The following is a 21560-nucleotide window of genomic DNA, read 5'->3' as shown; positions in this document are numbered from 1 at the left end:
AATTTAAATTTAAATTGATAATCACATGTTGTTGGATGGAAAACGAATTTTCGTTTTGCATAATAATAGTCATGAATAGCTATATTTTCTTTAAAAAGTTTCATAACTGTTAACTCCACCCCCCGCAAAAACACAAAACAAACAATACAAACAAAACAAAACAAAAACAAAAACAGAAGCAAACAAACAAATATTTAGAAAAAAAGTATAAGAACTTTTAATTAAGGGTTGCATGAAAACATGGCTTCGTGGAGAACTGGGCTAAAGTATGTTGTTTCTAACTCATTATTGAAATTTAGAGTATTACGACATGTTGACCGTTTGAATCTTACAATATATATTTGCACGACCAGATTTCATTCTAACCGGTTCATGATTAAAATAAAAAGTGCGAACGGCGTATATTTTGGCAATTGAAAAAATGGCTGAACTGACTACAAATAGATCTCACCATGCTGACACTTTTGCTCTGTCAGAATTTGGCTAAACCTAACGATTTTTGAGATATGTGCGAAAAACTTCAAGATCAGTCTGACCCTTATGTTCTATTTTTAGTAACAGATGCCATGTTTTTCGACAGAACACATATCTTCATATCATTTATATACAAAATACCCTAAAGAACATTCACATTAAGTTCGGTTCAAATTGGTCGAGTAGTTTTAGATGAGAAGATTTTTGAAGTAATTACGTTAAAAATGACGCAAACCAAAACAATAGATATCATCATGCTTAACACTTGTACCTCGTCAAAAATTTACTAAACATAACGGTTTTGAAGGTATCATTTGCAAAAAAAAAAAAAAAAAAATTCTGTCTGACCACTCTGTTCTACGTTTAGTAACGGTGGCCATATATTTTCGACAGATAAAAACTGGAATGAACATTAATTGCCCCAGAAAGATACGCATATCTTACTTTACTAGCGATACCCGTTGCATTATTAGCGAGTATAATTTGGTAAGTGTCAAGCTCGTCGGACCGTCTGTTCGTCGAGATGATGATATTTTGTCTCATCGGTCAGATAGAAAATTCATATCGGTCAATCCAGATGTGCTCTTTGTTTGATTGTTTTATTTGCTTTATATTTGTTAATGCGGTTTAAAAAGTGAAACAGAAAAAACAGGGTTAGCAAACCACACCAGGGGAATTAACTCATCAAAACAACACCAAATTGTTTTCCCAATTTATAATAAAATATCTATGTCACAAGTTTTTACAACCCCTGTTTAAAATGTGTATGCGACAAACCAATATAGTTTCATTTTAGTAGGCAAAATCACGTAACCAGGGAGATCTTCAAATTTTTCGGAACATCGTGAACTATTACTGCGGGCTGTTATACTGTAGCATCCAGGTTTAGCATACATATAGCAGTTCGCAAATGTTTTGTTTTCTTTATCGAGAGAAAACTTTGTGTCCAAAAGGAAAATCGCTTAGTATTCTCATTCTCAAAGTTCAAACAGTATACAAGGTATCGAAATGATATGTTACAAGACATTTTTGCTATGGATGCTCGCGAAAAAAGTAATATTGAAAATAAGTTATAGACTTATTTTGAATATATCATCCTCTTGGATATACTTATTTTTACTTGCTTTTAGTTTACAGACCTGTCTTAACCAGACAGTTTTTATAGTTCCTTGCTATCAAACTAAATATATTATGAACCTTCATAACCGAACACCCGTCTCCACCGTAAAATTTTTAAAGTCCTAAAATGGTTTGGTTAAGAAGTTTTTTGTAAACAACATTTCGGTTACAAAGAAGAAACATTTTCTTTAGCAAACGTCCTACCTGTTATGTTTCGCTTTCGATATGTTATTATATCATTAAAACTTTCCGGATTCAGACAGAAAGGCCTTCTTATATTTCGTCTGATTATTATTATCATAATTATCATTACTAGTATAATAACTCGTAGGGAAAATGCGTCAGGTTCAAGATAAAGATAATAATATACAAGTAAAAACTACAGAAAATTATTTTGTTTACATTAAAAGGCGCCACAATACCTCAAAACACCACAGAAAAGTACATACGTCTAAGAAAAAGTAATCCACAGAAATCTATTTGTATCAACATATATATTACACCATTATAACAAATGTCCGGCAAACATAGAATATTTGCTCCCAATTACAGTACCATACGTTCTTGGATTCCTCAGAAAGACCGTATCACCTTTTTTAAGCTCAAGAATTGCATATAGTGAACCGGAAGTGCCATGAAGATACGCACAGTGTACTCGGACAATGAATTCGTCATTCTTGATCAAATTAAGCTCCAACCATTGCTCTCCATTGGAAACAAGAGAAGCCATAAATGAATACACACCTGGTTTGAAGGCAGTAAATTTTCCTGATTCGGGATTGTAACCGCGTCCGATGTTGGTCTGTACATTATCGAGTCTCAGTATTTTGTTCTTTGTCAAGGCCGTTGTTTTTGTCAGTGTGGCAAAAAAGGCAACCACTCGATCTTCTGTATCTGGAAAAATTTTGCAGACAATAAACCTCCAACATAGAAAAAAGGAAACTCAACAGTAGTTTACTACAATGAGATCATTACACACAAATGAAAAAGATATTGTCCGGGTGATGAAAAAGAATCACAGAACACTACCCGAATGTCATATTAAAATTACTAGTCGAGCTACTGCAAGCTATGGCAATTTATTAAGTAGTCTTAAATAATCTTAAATGACACAATGTTGCTTTGTCTTAGTACAATGACAGCAATTAAATTTCGAACCGAACGAAAACAAAAACAAAAGCACAAGAAAAAAAAGGTCGCACTTTTTATATTCGTTTTTGAATTTTAAATTAGTTTTTTTCTTTACGAATAAAAAAAAAAAAAAATAAATAAAGATACTCACATTCTACAAAGGAATCACCGACTGTATCGTTTAGAAATTTCTGAACTTTTTGAAACCTTTCCGATATGAGGTCACTAACAGATTCGGTTATAGCGCTTTGGACCCTCTCTTTTATTTTGACTTCGATTATGTTCTTTAACTGAGATGTCAGTTCTGAAATGTCCATTTCTGCTTTTAATGGGGCATTCAGCTTTGACACTAACGGAATTTCAACAGAATGATTTGTATTCCCTTTTGAAAAATCTACTAAACATAATAAAGCGAATAAAATAATACTTATTTTCACTGATTCGAACATGATGTTATCCTTGCGTTAAGCGGATGGTATTTCTCAGTTGTGAATGCCAAATATCGTTTATATCATTAATATAAGCAAAATATATCTTAACACAGCTGCAAAATATATTAATGGCGACTGAATTATTATTACTTTTAATCAAGGCCAACGATTAAGTGCTGGGTTCTGTAAGAATTAGGCAAATGTGAAAAAAAAAAGAACCATGATAAGAAAAAACATTTAAATAGTCCATTGAGGCCAAATTGTCAAAGGTATAAGAAGATCCAGAAAAGCGAGCTCAAAGTTAAATAGATTGATAGGGGTAAATGTATTATGTCCCTTTGATAATGAAATTGCATTGAATTTCATATAGTTTATGACTCGAATTACTGACATGAAAATACAGAAATGAATGTCATTCATACATTTCAGATATAATTTGAATAAGAATACACGGAAGGGCAATTTATGATTTTCCCACCAAGATTCTACCAGTGGCTGATTTTTACAGAGAATATCACTTAAACAACACTTCATAAATATCAGATATAAGGATGAGGTGATACATGCATATAAAAAACCATGCATTTATATATATTTTGAATGAAGATACAGTATAACAAACCACACAATCAGCCTAAAATTATCATATTGTTGTTACAGTTTTTAGAATCATAAAAAAAAAGAAATAAAATTGTATTTGAAAGTGACACTTTGCAAGACTTATAATTTTTTATTTGCTTGATTTAGGGAGGAAATGATTTTCTACAAATCTGTGTACTGAAAGGACTTATGTTAATAGATAATTATATGTCGTATTTAATTAAACCAAACGAATATAATCTCTATTATTGGCAGTGTCTGAATTTTATATTGATTGGTGCTTTAGGAAGCAAGCTTTCGTACCTATGTATAAGATAAATGCACACATCTATAAACGAATTGACATGAACAATAACTAACTGATGAATATCATAAATCCTGATGGGCATGTTTTTAGTGGATTAAACAAATGCATATTTTGTACAGGATACCCAAAGAATGCATACCTTTATTAAAATCTGCTTAGCGGTTTCTTCAGAGAAGTATATGTTGAAAGAAAGATCTAACCACGCATATGTCGGTGACAAGTAATGGTAATGTCCATGAAGGCCAGGTCAGCTAATCAAAATTTCAAAGGGATTAAGTAGCTGTCTTTGTAAGAATCATGCAAAATCTGAAAAATGTGATAGTTATTAGTGGATTAAACAAATGCATATTTTGTACAGGATACCCAAAATAATGCATACCTTCATTAAAATCTGCTTAGCGGTTTCTTCAGAGAATTAAAAAAGAAAGATCTAACCACGCCTATGTCGGTGACGAGAAATGGTAATGTCCATGAAGGCTAGGTAAGCTAATCAACATTTCAAAGAGATTAAGTAGCTGACTTTGTAAGAATCATGCACAATCTGAAAAATGTGATACCCACCACCCCCCCCCAAAAAAAAAGCTACATATTTTTATTTTTGAATTTAAGTTGTTTAATGGATCTATATTATGAAATGTGTAATTATTCATTCAAATTTGTCTGCTCTTAGGAGATAATAGACATAATAAATATATTTGAATGTCATTTACAGATTTATCTCCCTTAACTTTGAAATCTTCAGTGCATTCTATATAATTTGTATATCCTAAGAATACGGGATATATGAAAAACCGAACGTTAATTTCTGTTTACTATGGCAATTTAAACAAAATATCAAACATAAAAATATGTAGGCTTTTCACCCACGAATCACATTTTGCATAATTCTTAGCTGGAGTGCTACTTAATATGAAGATTTTTTTGTATGAAGCGTAGACAAATATGAAGTATGTCTTTGTATCAATTTAGTATAATTCGTTGTTTGTTAAAAAATTGAAAAAAAAATGTTATGACATGTTTACACGGAGTCTTCATTGTAATGTACTGGTCGCACTTTTATAGATAAAAATGCCATTTGTTTTCTTTGAAAAAATACTTAAACCACAAAAGATTCATCTTAATTACCTGTACCAAAACAGAAAAGTACGACACTTGTGTGGCATGCATTTGATATGTAACAAGGTCAGACATGCCCTATTTTTGCTTTACCTATTCATACGTTATATTAGTGTAACAATAGGCATTGTTTCACATTTGTGTAGACTGAGAATTCAGGATGTTTGCTTTAATATTTTGTACCCTTTTATTACATAAGGGAGGTAAGCTATAGAATGATGTATTATAAAGTTATTTGTAGTGGATATAAGAAAGTCTAGTCATAAATTTTAAGAAGAAATTATCAAATCCATTTCAATCAATAATTTTATGATTGTTTAGCCTTAGATACAATTCTAAGGCTTCTAACGTTTTGATATATATTTTTTAGACAAAATATAATAAAATTTCTCAAATCACTATACCTTTTTAAATAACTTTTAAATTGCTCGACTTAAGGTATTCTACAGTATTATAACTAAAATAATATGAACAGAAAAAAAAGTAAGACCATGATGATGTAAGGGCCTTTATTGGAACGAAAAGGGAAAGCATTCTATTTTTGCTGGAATCATGTTTATGCCGCTATTGAACTTATCCGTTGCTTTTTTCGCGGGTGTCAATGTTTCGGTTCTAACAAGTAATTAGCACTTTCTATAACGTAAAACCCCATTTTGCGGTGAGATTACTATTGCAACATTTCAAACTATCCATATTTTCAAGTTACAACATTGAACTTGTGACACAGTTCCCGGGCTTGTTATTTCATCAGTTGTTGTACTGCTTAGTTAATTTTGTCAATCGATTAATTATATATTTAGCATGTACATTTACAAAGTAATCCATTTGATCTAGTTTACAGGGAGAACATGTAAACAATTATCCGTTATTTAAAGGTTACTAAAGTACATCAGAAAATATAAGGATGTATAAGAATAAACTTTTATTTTTAACTCAGTAAATGTTACAGACAACATTTCCACACTTATATTGTCATTCGGTTGTTGAAATTTTTAGAAAAAAGATTATAAAGGTCGTGTATCGAATTTGTTCTTTGCAAGAGTTATCGTTCTTCGATTTGGTGTGATTTTGCTGATTAAAATGGGAGATAAATATATGACTATCTAAATCATACAGATCAGGGAATCGATTCACAAATTACACGTAAATGAGACTCATGAGCTTTGTTAAAGGATGCCCTGGAACACAATAAGAACCATTGCAATGGTGTAACAATATAGAACATGTAGGCAAAAACATCATACCTTAAAAGATGTTTTATTCTACAACATGAATCATTTCTACCAACGGAAGTTTATATGCATAGATAAAAAAAAAAGTATTATCACGTAATATTTCAACTTTAATCCATAGACATGAATAAAGAATTAAAAGACACCACTTGCGTTTGCAGTTAAGATATACGTAAATTGAGTGTCATGGTTGCATGTCGCATTACATGTACGACAAAATTGGATTCTAAAATGGCGTGACGCATTCCCGTTGTAAACAGCTATGGTCTTAATAGCGGAATACCCTGCTCACAATTGCGCAATCGTTATAATGACTCACCTGTCATAGTATTCATCGATTTTAATCGTTCACTAATTATAAAAGCGACAAGTCCGATAATTTTTCTGAAAAATCGCCTTTATTCTACTACGCCTTTGGCCTACTACATAAATATGGGATATTATGACAAAACCTTTAGGCTGTTCTATCGACACTCCCACGTAAAAGCTGATAGAAAATGTGTCATCTGGAAAAGTTAACAAATACATATGGATTCACAAACGGCACCGTCAATGAAGATTGGTTTGATTCTGAATTACCTTATTTAAATTATATAAACAAATACTATAAAGAAGAGCATAACTGTCAAGAAACCCTGGAAATCCCAATTGCATTGAACGTGTTCAAAATACCGTTTGTATACAGTCGAATGTGCCACATATGATATTCTAATTTGACGTGCTTAAAAAACGCCGTAGTAAAAAAGTGATAAACATGTGACTAACGTCGATGTCGTAGTAGTATGACAGTCTTTTCGCGACGTAATGGATAAATTGTACCAAATTTTATAGACGTCAAAACTAAATTTCTTCCAATACAGTCGTCATTTTGTACAACACATAAGTTGCATCTTTTCAAGACAAATATTAAGAAACAAGTGTAGTCTTATTAGAATCGAAATGAATTACGGAAACTCCAATTTATCATTGCTTTAGCACGAGCTGATCATTATATGGTGCTCGATTCATATTATATAATACAACCTATTTGATTCTCATGTGTTGGACATTTATCTATTTTATTTGATGCATGTCAAAAGTAATTTTAGCTACTTAGCGCGCATTCCAAAATGATCCAATGATTTATATTTACCGCATATGATGTTACATCATGACACGAGTTCGTTGCATGATTAATTTATCCGTAAATTCGTTTCCAATGTCTTTTTATTATAAATGTTACTTTTTATTATTATCATTTGCGTGTATTTAAAATATCATTATTGAAAAAGTTGAATTGAGTGTTCTTTATTTTGAAGCTTATTTGGAGAGGTAATAGGAAAAGCCGAAACAGAATTTTATTCCTTTTCAAAGGAGCGCATGACTCGTCAGCCATGTTAGAAAAGAAATAATACTTGGTCCCTGGGCTGTTATGTTTATTTCAACATGGTTAGGCATTATATTTGTCATTGCCTGAGATGTTAAATTCTGACAAATAATATGCCTACTCACGTTTAAATAAACATAAAATCCGGGATGGAGATATTATTTCATATTCATGCACACCAAGCTAAACAAAATTGTTTTTTGTTTTAATTTTCATGATATTCATTTCAAAAATGGAATCTAGGTTTAACTGATTGATACCCTTTGCGTCAGAAGACATTAAGTTGTTTTGTATAAAGCTTCGATGCAATAAAAATAATAAAACACAAACACAAAAGTAAAACAAAATTGATACAGTGCAACCTTTATAAATCTCTTTTGAATTTTGAAATGTAGTTTTAACATGAGTTAGATTCACCATGATTCATAAACATTAAAATGTAAATACAGGAACTGTTAAAAAGTGCCTGGTTTATGAGGTTTTCGTATTATTCGGGGTTACGTTCAAAAAGATTACAGAGTATCGAATTCAAATTAGTTTTCCTCAAGGTAGTAAATAGATTATATACTTATGGGAATTGTCAAAACGTTATTAAACTGAACCTCGTCGCTGTATCGAAGGTGAACATGATTAGAACATCATAAATGTTGGAGGTTCATAAATGATCCAAGTTATGTAGCCAAAACTGAAAAGTAACCAATAGCGATATGTTTTTAATATTTAAGCTTATATTCTGTCTATAGCTGAAGGTTTTGGGTCCCTTGGTTGTAACTATCCCTGTAATGCACAGGTTGGAGGAACGTTTGTCAATGTAATAGGTCAGGAATACAGGATATCAAAATTCTCCTGTAAACAACCAAATGTTTTGTTCAGGGAAAATGGAGTTGCAGTAGAGTGCATGGAACAGCGAGGTCCATTTTACTTACAGCGGTAAGCATATTTATATCAAACATGTCAGATTTTGTCGCTGTGGACATTCTTATAAGTCTCAAAAATACATGTATACTCATTAAGGTGTATACAATATAGTATATTATATAATATGTAATTTAACTTTTAAAAACGTGTAAACATTGAAGCTTTCCATTAAAATATCATTGAATTTAACATTATTTTCAAATAAAGACATTTTATGTTTTGTGAAGGTATTAAAAAGGCAGGAAGCATGTAACTGTGCATTTTGTAATTTCACTTTTTCTCAAATTATGTTCATACATTTTGTGTCAAGGTAGATATTCTCACGAAAGTCTCGTTTTGAAAGTTATTTCAGTCAGCATGGAACTTACTGTTACCCGATTTATTTGCGTATCAGGATACTGATCCATATTTTGAATTTTATATTCAAATACTGATATCTTAAAGAAACTGTTTTTCGGCGGTCATATATTTTCTCGTTTTTTATGCTCGCGAAAAATAGTTCGTTCACAATAATGCAATGAACATTGCCTATACTTTTCTACCGATTCTTTTATTAATAACACATTTATTTCATTTCAATTCCTTGACATAACAATTTAGAATTGTTTTTCACGGTGTTTTATTCTTTATCTTCATTTAAAAGAACATTTTTTAAAACAATGATAATAATGCATGTTTCTATTGCTTCAATAATTAATCATTAGTTCAGCACTATAGTTGGCATTATCATACGAGCAATCCATCTCTTGATCGAATATAATACCAAATTCTCACCAAATGATTAAAAGAATGATATATTTTTAACAGAGAATTACAAAGGTATTCCTTCTCTTTGTGAAGTATGTGGCTGTAGAAATGGATGGAAGTTGTTCCTTGATGATGGTCAGTGTTTTCAGTTTTGTGTCATACACAATCAGATTTTATTGTACACTAAATTAAATCCTCTGTAAATTTACATATATTTATTAATCTTAAAGATTCTCCTTATGTGTGACGTATACATGTATTTATATAAAAGTACATATAATTCATGCAAGACTAATAAATTTTGTTTTTCAGTATGTTTACATACTTTTTTTAAGGGTTAAACATACATTAAATGATATTTATTTGACTACTAGGTACTTCTGGTAGGGATAACTATAAGTAGTTGCAATAATTTTTGTAGGCAGTAAATGTTGCGTTACCCATACTCCTTGCAAATCACTTCCACAAAATGCGGGTGTTTCTAGAAAGGCAATGAACAATTATCCTGCCGGTACAGCTGGTCCATGCTCCCAATTTTCAGTATAGTCCAAGTTACTCATTTAACTTTGTTATTTTACATGTATCATATTGACTTACTTTTTATACATAAACATATTGACTTACCTTTTATGAGCAACTCGGCGGGTGTTTCTAGAAAAGCAGAGGACGGTTACCCTACCGGTGCACCTGGTCCATGCTCCCAGTTTTTAGTGGAGTCCGAGTTGCTTATTTACTTTTGTTACTTTGTATGTATGATTTTAGTTACTTTATGTTCTTCGTTGAGTATGTCTGTTTTCCATGTCTGGTTTTTGTCCCTGCATTACATTTATTTGATTACCGCTATAACCTTGGTTCCCTTGATTACACTCTCACTTTCTTTATTTAACGTTTCTTGTAGTGTGTGTCTTATTTCCAAGTATGATCTTTGTACCCGAATTACAGTCTTCTGGTTTCCGCTAGAATATTGCCTCTTATTACTCTTCCAGTGTGTTGTTACATGTACCGTATACATATATAAAATATATTATGTTGCGATATAAGGCACTATAAAACTGTAAATATATGCCGCCTTCTAACGTCTCATCTTTCGACACTTAATCGGCAGCCAAACCTGTACTCTTTTACTCTTTTTGTTTTATAAATAAAATCATTGATACATATCTGATGAGTGTTCGTGTTAAAGTCCTGTGAAAATAGTTAATTTTTATTTTTATATATTCTACTCATGTTTTTTTTTTAATTCTTATTTATTCTACTTCTATTTTTTATTACAAGTTAATCTACAACATAAAGAGAAGAATAAATTATTCAAATCTTTTATCAAATTATCGGGCATTCCATCACAGAGAATATATCACGTTCATGATATATATTAAGTTAAAAATAAAAAAAAATGATATTTAATGTACGTATGAACGAATGACACAAATCTCAAAGGGTAATCGGCTTTATAAAAGCTACAAGTTTCTTAAGCCGTTGAAGCACAGTTTTAACTATTCATATAGACCTTGTCCACAGTTAATTTTACTGTTTACCGTGTGTTGCATTTCTTAAGATAAAATAAAAAAAAAATCGAAATGGTTTTTTGTCATTAAAACGCTTTGCATTATGAAAACTGATTTGTTAAAGTTTTTCTTTCGTCTTCGTTGAATTTGGTTTTTTTATGATCAACTCGGTGGGTGTTTATAGAAAAGCAGAGGACGCTCACAATACCCTTGCACCTGTTCCATGATCCCAGTTTTTAGTGGAGTCCGAGTTGCCCACCTACTTTTGTTACTTTTTATGTATTATTTTGGTTATTTTATATTCTTCGTTGTATGTTTCTGTTTACCATCTGCGGTCTTTGTCCCTGGATTACATTCCTTTGATTTCCGCTTGAATCTTGGTTCCCTTGATTACACATGCATAAAAACATGTCAAATATCAATTTAAGAAATAAATGTTTCATTCTATATGTTTCAACGTTGATCGGTCACTTATATTGGGCATGAAGGTCTAAAGTGCTTTAATGAAAATGTGCTACGGTCAACGCAGGTAAATGCCAATGACACGTCAAAAATGCAACATTCAGTATTTAAGAAGAAACAGCAATATAGAAGGCGCAAACGAATGGAGATTCATGAAGACAAACAGCTGGAAACACCAAAAAGATAAAGGATAAAATAAAACACAAAACAGGCACACAACACACAGCTTTGAGAAAAAAAAAGCACATAAACAGAATAAAAAAAAAAAACAAAAACAAAAACAAAACAAAACAAAAACAAAAACAAAACAAAATATACAAAACGACTTAAAACAAACAGTCGTCCCTACTAAAAACTTCACTGAACCAAATAGGCTTGGAATGTAACGCAATTACTGCTTCTTGCATTTGACGACACCTGCCGAGTTGCTCGTTAGGTCTGATGAAAATGAAATGCTAACATCGAATAATAAATGTTAACTGTATATTGTTTTTGTAAAACAATTTCTGTTACCAAGTAGTCAAAAGTATGTATTAATGGAAGGGAACAGGTAACAACCAACTAAAAACTTGTTATCTAAATAATATATTTGAAATCTAAGAAGCCTTATTTTGTTTTGTTTTTTTTTCAGAGAAAATTATAAAGCGAGGTAGGTAAACATATATTTGAAACTATATGATAGCAAAAACACAATCATTAATATAAAAGTACATTGTATTTACAAGGCAAATTCTTCCTACTATCATTAAGTAGTTCTCCAGCTAAGGATGACGGAAAATTTGATTCATAGTTTGGAAGTTGATAATTTTGCTAAAAACGTGATAGTTAACAGAAATCAACATTCAGTTTTTTATCATATAACCCATGTTAGGAAATAAAAACTATACAAAAAATGCACTATTGATTTCAAAATTAAGGGAGTTAACTCTGTAATGATACTCCAATACAATGGAATCTATTGAATTTCAATATTTATTATCTCCTAGGAGCAGGCATATTTGAATAAATAAGTACACATTGCATAATTTAGACCCATAAAACAACTTAATTACAGAAATAAAATATGTAGCCTTGTTTGGGATGTACCACATTTTTCAAATTTGGCACGATTCTTACAGACAGCTACTTCCTATGTTAAATTCGAGTCTAGGGCGTCTTTAAGGGTATGTGTATGTCTGTTTTGCATGTCTGGTCTTTGTCCCTTGATTACATTCTTTTGATTACCGCTATAACCTTGGTTCCCTTGATTACTCTTTTAAAAAGAGCTCCAGATGAGTGAAAATCACACTCCATTTTTCAATATATATTTGGGTGAAAACATTATGGAATTTCCTTTAGCACACTATCACTCCTATGTTATTATATGAATTGAGTAATTGATCAATTAATACAAGTTTTTCACGATAAGACTTCTTATGAAGCACATTGACTACCTTTAAGGAAGAAAAGCTCCTAACAAATATATATATTGCAAATTATGCCGTACGTCATTGTTTCCTTTTTGTTTTATTTTTTTGAACAATATTTTTCACCGTTCATTCAATGACAACGCAGTAGTATTTTAGTATTTTGCACATATTTCATGTTTAGACTACATTATTGTAATTTCCGCTAGAATCTTGGCTGCCTTGGGTATTCTTTCAATTGAGTATTTACTCGATTGTACCCATTATCTGGTGCTCTGTATTAAATCATTGTCTATATATATATATTTTTTATCTGTGAAATGCTTCAAAAATTATTTTATGAATTATTAATTACAAAGCAAATGCTTAATTGTACATTTACATAATATGAAAACAAACGAATTAGATCTTTTTACTAATGTTATCATTTCAAAAAATGCATCATTTTTAATTATATATTACTTCTAAAAATAACTTCAAGATTAAACCTTCTGAAATATGTTTAAAAGTAAAATCTACCCGACAGGAAATACATTGTGATATTACAAACGACATTTATAAACATTTCGATAATGATGCACCGTAATATAAATTATAAATCATAATTTACATTGCTTTACATAAACTGCTTCCTTACGTTCAATGTCTTTTTTAAAATAATAATTATTGATATGCCCGGTATTGTTTATTTCAGCTATGACTGCAATTCCAGGTTAGTTAATATGTAACATTAGCTATATATTACATATCAATAAAGAAGTACGCTTTCATTGCCCTTATCAATGATATCTTTTCAAACAATGATTTTCAGTTATCCTTAAATATAATTGAAGGATTACTGAACAATAACCTTACAGGAAGCATGTTAAGATAAACTTCAAGAAATGCACTAGTTTAAATCTATTTATATTCAAATTACCGTGTAGCTGTTTCGTCATTTGTGAATATGTTTTTCTCGGTTTTTCTACATATCTGTCCACATTCAATGTAATAATACATTTATATTGATCAAAATTGTTAAATATGCTATATATAAGTGAAATAAATTACTAGTTCCCATTTCTTATTTTAGCGATCGTCTGTAATTTTCCCCCTGGCTGTCCAAAACAGAACCCTTATGTAGATATATTATGTCCACACTATCTATGCTCCGGTGATGGTGGTGGTGTAAAGTGCAAAGGATGTTACCGAGTCAATAATAGCAGTTTGAAGCTCTGAACTAAAAAAAATATAGAAACTATTAAACGAGGATTTTATATAACATAGTCGTCTTAAACTTGCACAAATACAAGGTTAATTATGAGAGAAGGGGTTTAAGATTATTACACTCAATGGCTGTTTTTACCCGACGGAAGTCACAAATCTACTGGACGGACTTCTCTGACACCGAACTGTATCATATTTAACTTATTTTTCCAAATATAATTATATTATTATATAATTAATTAAGTATAAGCTTAAGGTGAGGAAGACAGGAAGACTGGTCAAGGGACATTACAGTTGCAATCAATCTTGTTTTTATCATATGAAATTTCATTTAAGAATGTCAAGTAAATGTTTGAAATAAAATGAAATCAAGCTATATTACTTATATGCTGACCGATTTATCAGAAATTAATTACACAAAAGCACCAAAAATTTGTAATGGTTATATGACCCTATCCTTGGTCTATCGCATTAAAATAATTTCTAGATTACGTGTCTGTTTCTGTCAGAATCAGGCAGTAGGTGAAACGTGATACGAAAAAAATCCACCGTTTTAAAAGTTAAGTTTGACTATTTGTGACATCAGAATAAGGAAAAAAGACAAAATTTTATAGATGATTTTGGTATATTGCGTTATGATTTCATTGCATTGCGCAGAAAATGAACATTTCGAAGGTTGACAACTCCGTCAAAAACTTCCTTTTTAAACGTTTTTATTGAGAATTATCTAAGCAAATTCAGAGAAGCTAAGATCAAAGAGTAATCAAGGAAACAAAGGTTATAGCGGTAATTAAAAGAATGTAATCCAGGGACAAAGACCAGACATGGAAAACAGAAATGCACAACAAGGAACATAAAGTAACTAAAATCATACATACAAAGTAACCAAAGTAAATGAGTAACTTGGACTCCACTAAAAACTGGGAGCATGGACCAGGTGCATCGGTAGGGTAAGCGTCCTCTGCTTTTCTAGAAACCCCCATCGAGTTGTCAAAAAAAAAAAGTCAAGTCCGGGGTAGACGAAAGAGGAAAAGAAAACTACGACACGTTGAACAGAAACAAACTACTCTGTAATGGACAGTTGCAACCGAGCTACATGAATAGAAAATATATATGTTTCCTTAAGTTGAGATATTACAACCAAGGTTTGCTAGAGTTAACCCTCTTTTGTAGGAAATTACTTTTTCTACTTCCTCAATGTTATATAGTTATAATACATCTTTGTGTTGAAGTGTACCTATAAAATGTGATGTATATAAATCGTTCAAAGAAATCATCACAATTCAAAGCGAAGGGAACAAGTAAAGTCTCTAAACACTAATCAGAGGGAATTTAACCTTCCCGGAGCAAAGATTATCTTTGCATGAATGGTTACGATTGTTTGTATAACACTCACCGTTAACGTGACTGTATGTTAATAACAAATGCAAATGAAAAACTTTCAAATCTACACAAAGAAATGTTGAATCGATTTTTGTTTAAAATAAATGTAAGAACAAATATTTCGGTTTGCTATCTATGTTTATATTCTGAGTGACTTTGTAAAAAATTGGTATAGCTATCTTCGCAAGATACAATCAATAGGTAAAGCTGTAATGTGATAACTTTTACTCAAGTAAAGCTATATATCTTTCTGTTCTAATGGGTAGAGGATATCATTTACCTTTCTAATAATAATAAAAAAGAACAACTAAAAACACACAAAAATAAAACAAAAAACAAATTGTGGATATTTGTTACATGTCAGTCTCTCTAACGATCAGAGAGTGGGTGAAATATGGCGTAAAACACTTTTCTTACATTCTATTAAACAATTTCTGAGGAAATCCAGGAATGATGGGATCAAATTATGGTCTTTCCAAATAGAAGAAAAGCATCCTTGAGTGATATTGCACTTAATTTGTCATTTGTTTGAAACTAAGTTGCTTAATTATGATATTTCTGACCTCTGTATATATGGTTTCGTTTTAACTTTCAGTATACTTTTATATGGCTGGAGTATATAGGAGGAACCAATTGTTTTACTTTTTCTATGTACCATTCTGAAAAAAAAAACAAAAAAAAAAAACACTAAGAGTTTGTTTAATTGATCTATTTGTTGAAAATGAATTGATAAAGCAGTTTAATCATGTCCTGCCAGCATTACATGTTCATGAAATTTAGTTTGTTTTACTTTCAGCAATATTTGATGGTAAACATTGACTTTCCGGTAATTTTGTTTGGTAAATAATGACAACATGAATATAAGACAAACTATACATTACAAATTGGACGTTTCCAGAACACAGACAAACTTCAACACGTTTTATAGTCTAAAATAAATTGGAGAAGATAGAAGAGTGGGTATTCAGATACAATAACTAAGGGTAAATAAAGTAGTGCAAAAAAGGAAACAATAAACTGAATAGGAAGATAGGCCATAAAGCATAGTTATAAGGTGAGCCGGCAGGGCTTCCATTCATTTATTCTTAATATTCTCACAAAAGCTTTGGCCGTTAATTAAATGATGCTAAATACCAAAAAGGCATTGTGTACAGTTTTTGAATGCCATAAATTATCAAGTTCGGTCATATTGAGTCAAATTATAGCGGATTAAGGTAATATTAATAATAAATAGGCCTAGCTTGTTTAAACGCTACGATGCTGTATAAATGTTTTGCTGCATTTAGCTGATAACACGTACAAATTACCCCTTTTTTTCTTGAAATGACCGCCATTTTTCTTGATACCATTCGAAATCTGAATTTCTACGATAATGCCTACATAAATTAATATGCTTCGTTTTATTTATTGTAAAAGTTTGGATAAGAAAATCAACATTGGATGTCAATTAAGTATAAAAAATGGGCATAAATACAAACATGTTTCATAATACATTTTGTTGTAGTTTTGGAAAGAAACGGGTTTCTTAATAGATATATATAGATATTTATATATACATACGGGTAGCTTAAGTGATGAGTTGGAGTAGTGCACGGGATTATTCACTCATAAACTATACTGTGTTTTCACCAAAACAGATACGTTAAAAATACCTTAAGCGTTCAAATTGAAGGTAAATCAATGAAAACCGTTTTTGTCCAGTTATACATTACAGCTATAAGAGTGCACTTAATCGTTGAACATGTACAAGATCTTATATATAATTTAACTTTAACTGATTACTTTTCAAGATATTCTAGTTAAATTCTAGAAAAATTCCAATGACATTAGTATTCACATATCCGTAAACACATATAGTTATTAAGTTCTGGGTAGACTGGACTTAGACCCTATTTGAGCTAAAAGCCAATACCGTTATAAAGCCTTCATCCTCTATTATGCGAATTCAAAAATTGATCAATAAGTCAAGAATTTGTCGAAAAACAAAATGTACGGCAATTGCGTGTAACATTCATATTCCAATCCCTATCCATATACAAAGGCGTTTTTTCCATAATGATACAAGAACTGTCAATGTTATTTCTTAAAAGTCTAACCCTGCAGAGTTGTGCAAAATTTTTCTGATTACTAATCAATTAAATGGGTCAACGTTGTTAAATCGACGTGTATAGATTTTGTTACCACTCTAAATATTGAGGCATAGTCATTATATCATATATCGATGATGTTGACCCATTGTCAGAAAACTAGACAGAAGAAAAATCAACTAAATTTTACATTATATCTGTATCATTGTTTAGATGTTGAATCGTTAGACTTTTGATAGTCATTTTTCTTAACTTTACATTGTTTTAAACCGGACCTAAAGTGTCTATCGAAAAAGTAGTAAATGATTGGATTGACGACATTATTCAATAAATACAACCTATAAAAACACAGACAGACCAAATACTCTCCTTCAGAAAGGTTGTCCCAGAACCCTTCAACAACGGCTTCAACGATCATCAGTATAAGCCGAGGCAGAAACGACAAAACATATACTGCTGTGATCAAGAAAAACATAAGAGATATCTTATGTTTACGAAATATGCGCCTGAAAAGTCGATTTTGACGATTTCTTTGCCTGAATCCAATTTTTTCTTTCACAGTTGATTCGACAGACTGGCTTACAGTTGATTCACCACAATCGGAATCTCCTTGACTGTTTGGAACATCATCAGCTCTAACCGAATTTAAACAGCTTGTCCTCTCTTTATCGGTTCTATCGATCCGTTTACTTCCCGTGTCACATTCTATTTTAGTCCGGTTTGCTCGATTGACTGATGTGTATTTTCTTCTGAATGATTGCTGTTTAAAAATTGTCTTCAAGATAGCTCCATAGAGCACACAAACAGTTGTTATACCGAGAACACACATAATTAGTAGAAATATTGAATATCCAAACAGAACTGATTTATTTGCATTGGGTACCGCATCACATGTATAACCTGTTATCAGGGTATGGTTGTAAATAATTTTGTGATTTGATTCACCGTATAAGTATAAACGGAAACAATTATCAATCGGCGTTTTCCAATACTTAGCGTTCCTATAAATGGCCGGCATACTTTTAGGAATCTCTGAACTGCTACGACAAGAAGCATTAGACTGGAGCAAATAGAGCAAAGCATAACGGTTGTCCATAATACCTTGCAGGCGGAATTATTCCGAAAGTATACGGGATTAAAATTTAAAACTAGTGCAAATGTTACGCCTATTATGCAGGCAGCCATGTCAACGACAGCCAAACATGGAATAAAATATCGGTCATCAGAAATTGTTTTGATCTTAATGGCGTAGACATACAACACTGTGACATTTCCAAAGATTGAAACGATTAAGAATATTAGCAAGATGACTGTATTTGGGACAAAAAGTTCCAATCTACTTTGTGAAAGCTTCTCCAAAAGAAAGTAGTTTTCTAATGTGTTGTTCATGTTAACATTATATCCTGTAATAAAAAAAGATAACATTATATATAACATTATTCCACAAGGGAAATACACTTTCTTACAACATGAATTAAAAGTTACTATTACAGCACACGATATCATTTTATATAACCAATATACTGAATAAAATATGCGAATGATGACAAAATAATATTTTATCTATAAATATGAACTTCTAAGTTTCTGCTACAAATATGTTCCAAAATTGTTCAATTCCTTAACATAACGCAATGACAACAACTGAATTAAGTTATATGCTGAGGGGTTCTATATTGATATGGCTTGATATATTTAAAATGAACAAAGCTATATGTTGAACTCATCAATATAAAGCGGTATTCATCTTCTACGACATTATTATTACACAGTTTACATATTCTTGCACTTCTGTCCATACTGTAATACCTACCGCTATCAGTAGCTAAGCTGTGGGCATTTATGTAATATTTTATAGATAGAAGTCATTAAATATGCCTATCATGACTTGAATATCTCTAAATACATGTAAATGATGGAATTAAGATGAACCCTACATAGTCAATGAACATGGTTGTATAAAACGGGAATATCAGCACAGTGCAACTTTTGAATGGTATAAACTTACACCATATACCACATCCATTCCTGATGAAGAATTCCTCATTCCAAAATAGAAAAAAAAAATTATCACCACCCATATAAACTCAACTGAATTGTTTCTCCCAATATGTATATAATCAAATTGAATTCTATATTTTTTAATTCGTCACAGAAGGGCAGTGTGCTACACAGAAAAGCAGGTTTGCGAAATACTTGATTTCCTCATTGATAACATATTTGTCGCATTTGGAGGAGAAATTTTTCAACAACAAGTTGTCATTTAAATGGGCACTAACTGTGCTCCTTTTCTAGCCGATTTGTTTTCATATTCATACGAGACAAAATTTCTTCAGAATCTCGTAAAGAAAAAAGATTAAAAGATGCTAAATCCTGTAACTATACGACCAGATATATCGATGATGTATTTTCAACAGTCCTTCTTTTGGTAAATTCTTACCGTCATTATAGCCAACAGAGCTCGAGATTAAGAATACTACAGAAAGAGCTTGTTCTGCATCTTTGTAGACCCACAATTTAAGTTGACAACAGTGGTAATCACATCACTAAGATTTATGATGAAAGAGACGAATTTAATTTTAAAATCATATCTGTGCAACAATATCCTTTCATTTCCTGCATATGGTGTTTATATTTCCCAATTGATTCACTACGCCAGAGCAAGTATTAACTACTCTGATTACCTTGAACGTCATAATTATCTGCGTAACAGACTCCAGAATCAGGAGTGTGAGAAAATTCGTCCTAAAAGGTCTCTTACCAAAGTCTTGTTTATATAAATATCAGTCCTTGGTTGAAAAAGAAACTAAGTTTCTTTTAAACAATGAGTAGTGATTGATATCACTGGTATATTCACGCTACAATGGAAGATGGAGGTTTAGCGCGCTGTAAAACCTAGATTTTATCTACCATTTCGTTTGAAATGGCTGTACCAAATCAGGACCATTGCGGTACCAGCTGCTGCGGTGGTGTAATATTTATTTTGCAACATTTATTTTGGATTTGTCGTGATTGTGAATGGGATTAGTGTTCGGAAATTTTGTTGTTATCCTTATTCAAAAGGTATTTAAGTCGAATTTCAGTTATATATTTACATGACAAGAAAAAAAAAAGTTTCCAGACCCATTACATTCTTTCTAATATGAAAATAATCCCTGGCGGTCTTTCTTGGCAGGAACTAACATGACAACAGTAGTTGGTAAATATGCATGGTGAAAAGGTATTTTCTGTAGGCCAGTATTTTGCCTAGTTCCTAAGGGAAATCAATCGAACCAGAATGCAAACGGATATCAAAATATAACGACTTATGCAAGAGGTTAGTATTTTTGATATAAACCTCCATATATCTTTTATCACGTCGATTTTTATTTCATGAAGACAAATTATGCATATAAATTCTAATTAAATTGATGTAAGACAACAAAAACAAACAGACAAACAAACAAACAAAAACACTGATATAAACTTCATATTTTTTTAGAAAAGGTGTAAATAAAATTAACAGAACAACACAATGAGTGAAGAAGTAAAGAAATGTTTGAATTAAAATACAGTATGTAATGATTACGAAGCGACGCAGAAGAAAATACATCTACTTATATTGATTTCGTTGTTTTAAAACGGAATAAACTTACCAGCGCAGATAATTTGATTCTGTTTTGTTTATACTAAAATTTAGAATCAATGTAAGATAAAACCACGGGTATAACATGGAAGTATTAAACTGTCAAATGTTTCCTGTTAGATAACACTATATACTAAGTCAATAAAAACAAAGGTGTGTTCTAATGACGTAACGACGGTATGGTAAAACATGACACAGAGTTAATCCCAAAGTTTGCATCTCGTCCATGCTCCTAGTTTTTAGTGGAGTCCCGAGCTGCTAGTTTACTTTTGGTACTTTGTATGTAATATTTTGACTATTTTATGTTCTTTGTTGTGTTTGTCTGTTTTCCATGTCTGGTCTTTGTCCCTGGATTACCATCTTTTGATTTCGTATATAATGGTGGTTCTCTTGATTACTCTTTGAATTTGTACATGTACTTTACTTATTTTGCATTAAGAGCTAA

The 21560-nt window shown here is 31.4% G+C and overlaps 1 protein-coding gene and 1 long non-coding RNA gene across 2 annotated transcripts; both read right to left on the bottom strand.

Moving 5' to 3' along the window:
• Window positions 1-1973: 1973 nt before the first annotated feature.
• On the bottom strand, window positions 1974-3304 carry LOC148598271 (heavy metal-binding protein HIP-like). The gene is made up of 2 exons (XM_088560707.1): window positions 2876-3304; window positions 1974-2487 (listed from the first exon to the last, which is right to left on the bottom strand). Exons 1-2 carry the CDS (start codon window positions 3171-3173, stop codon window positions 2099-2101), a joined length of 687 nt encoding a protein of 228 aa, XP_088416833.1. The 5' UTR covers window positions 3174-3304; the 3' UTR covers window positions 1974-2098.
• Window positions 3305-10741: 7437 nt separating this feature from the next.
• Window positions 10742-21218, bottom strand: LOC148598270 (uncharacterized). Its single transcript, XR_015918400.1, has 3 exons — window positions 21126-21218; window positions 15967-18893; window positions 10742-14033 (listed from the first exon to the last, which is right to left on the bottom strand). It is a non-coding gene; the product is annotated as an uncharacterized LOC148598270 (long non-coding RNA).
• Between the last annotated feature and the right edge of the window lie 342 nt (window positions 21219-21560).

This window comes from Perna viridis, chromosome 14 (assembly GCF_037379345.1).
Source record: "Perna viridis isolate PV_CMFRI_1.1 ecotype Kerala chromosome 14, ASM3737934v1, whole genome shotgun sequence".
In the NCBI taxonomy this organism is placed as follows: Eukaryota; Metazoa; Mollusca; class Bivalvia; order Mytilida; family Mytilidae; genus Perna; species Perna viridis.
Note: the sequence above shows the minus strand (reverse complement) of the source record. Positions and strands in the feature narration are given on the sequence as shown.

What these genes read in the sequence shown, in the direction of transcription:
- LOC148598271 (XM_088560707.1), bottom strand. Translation starts at nt 3,173, where the DNA reads ATGTTCGAATCAGTGAAAATAAGTATTATTTTATTCGCTTTATTATGT. An exon ending in CGGTGATTCCTTTGTAGAAT is followed by an intron (nt 2,488 to 2,875) that starts GTGAGTATCTTT and finishes AAATTTTTCCAG; the next exon opens with ATACAGAAGATCGAGTGGTT.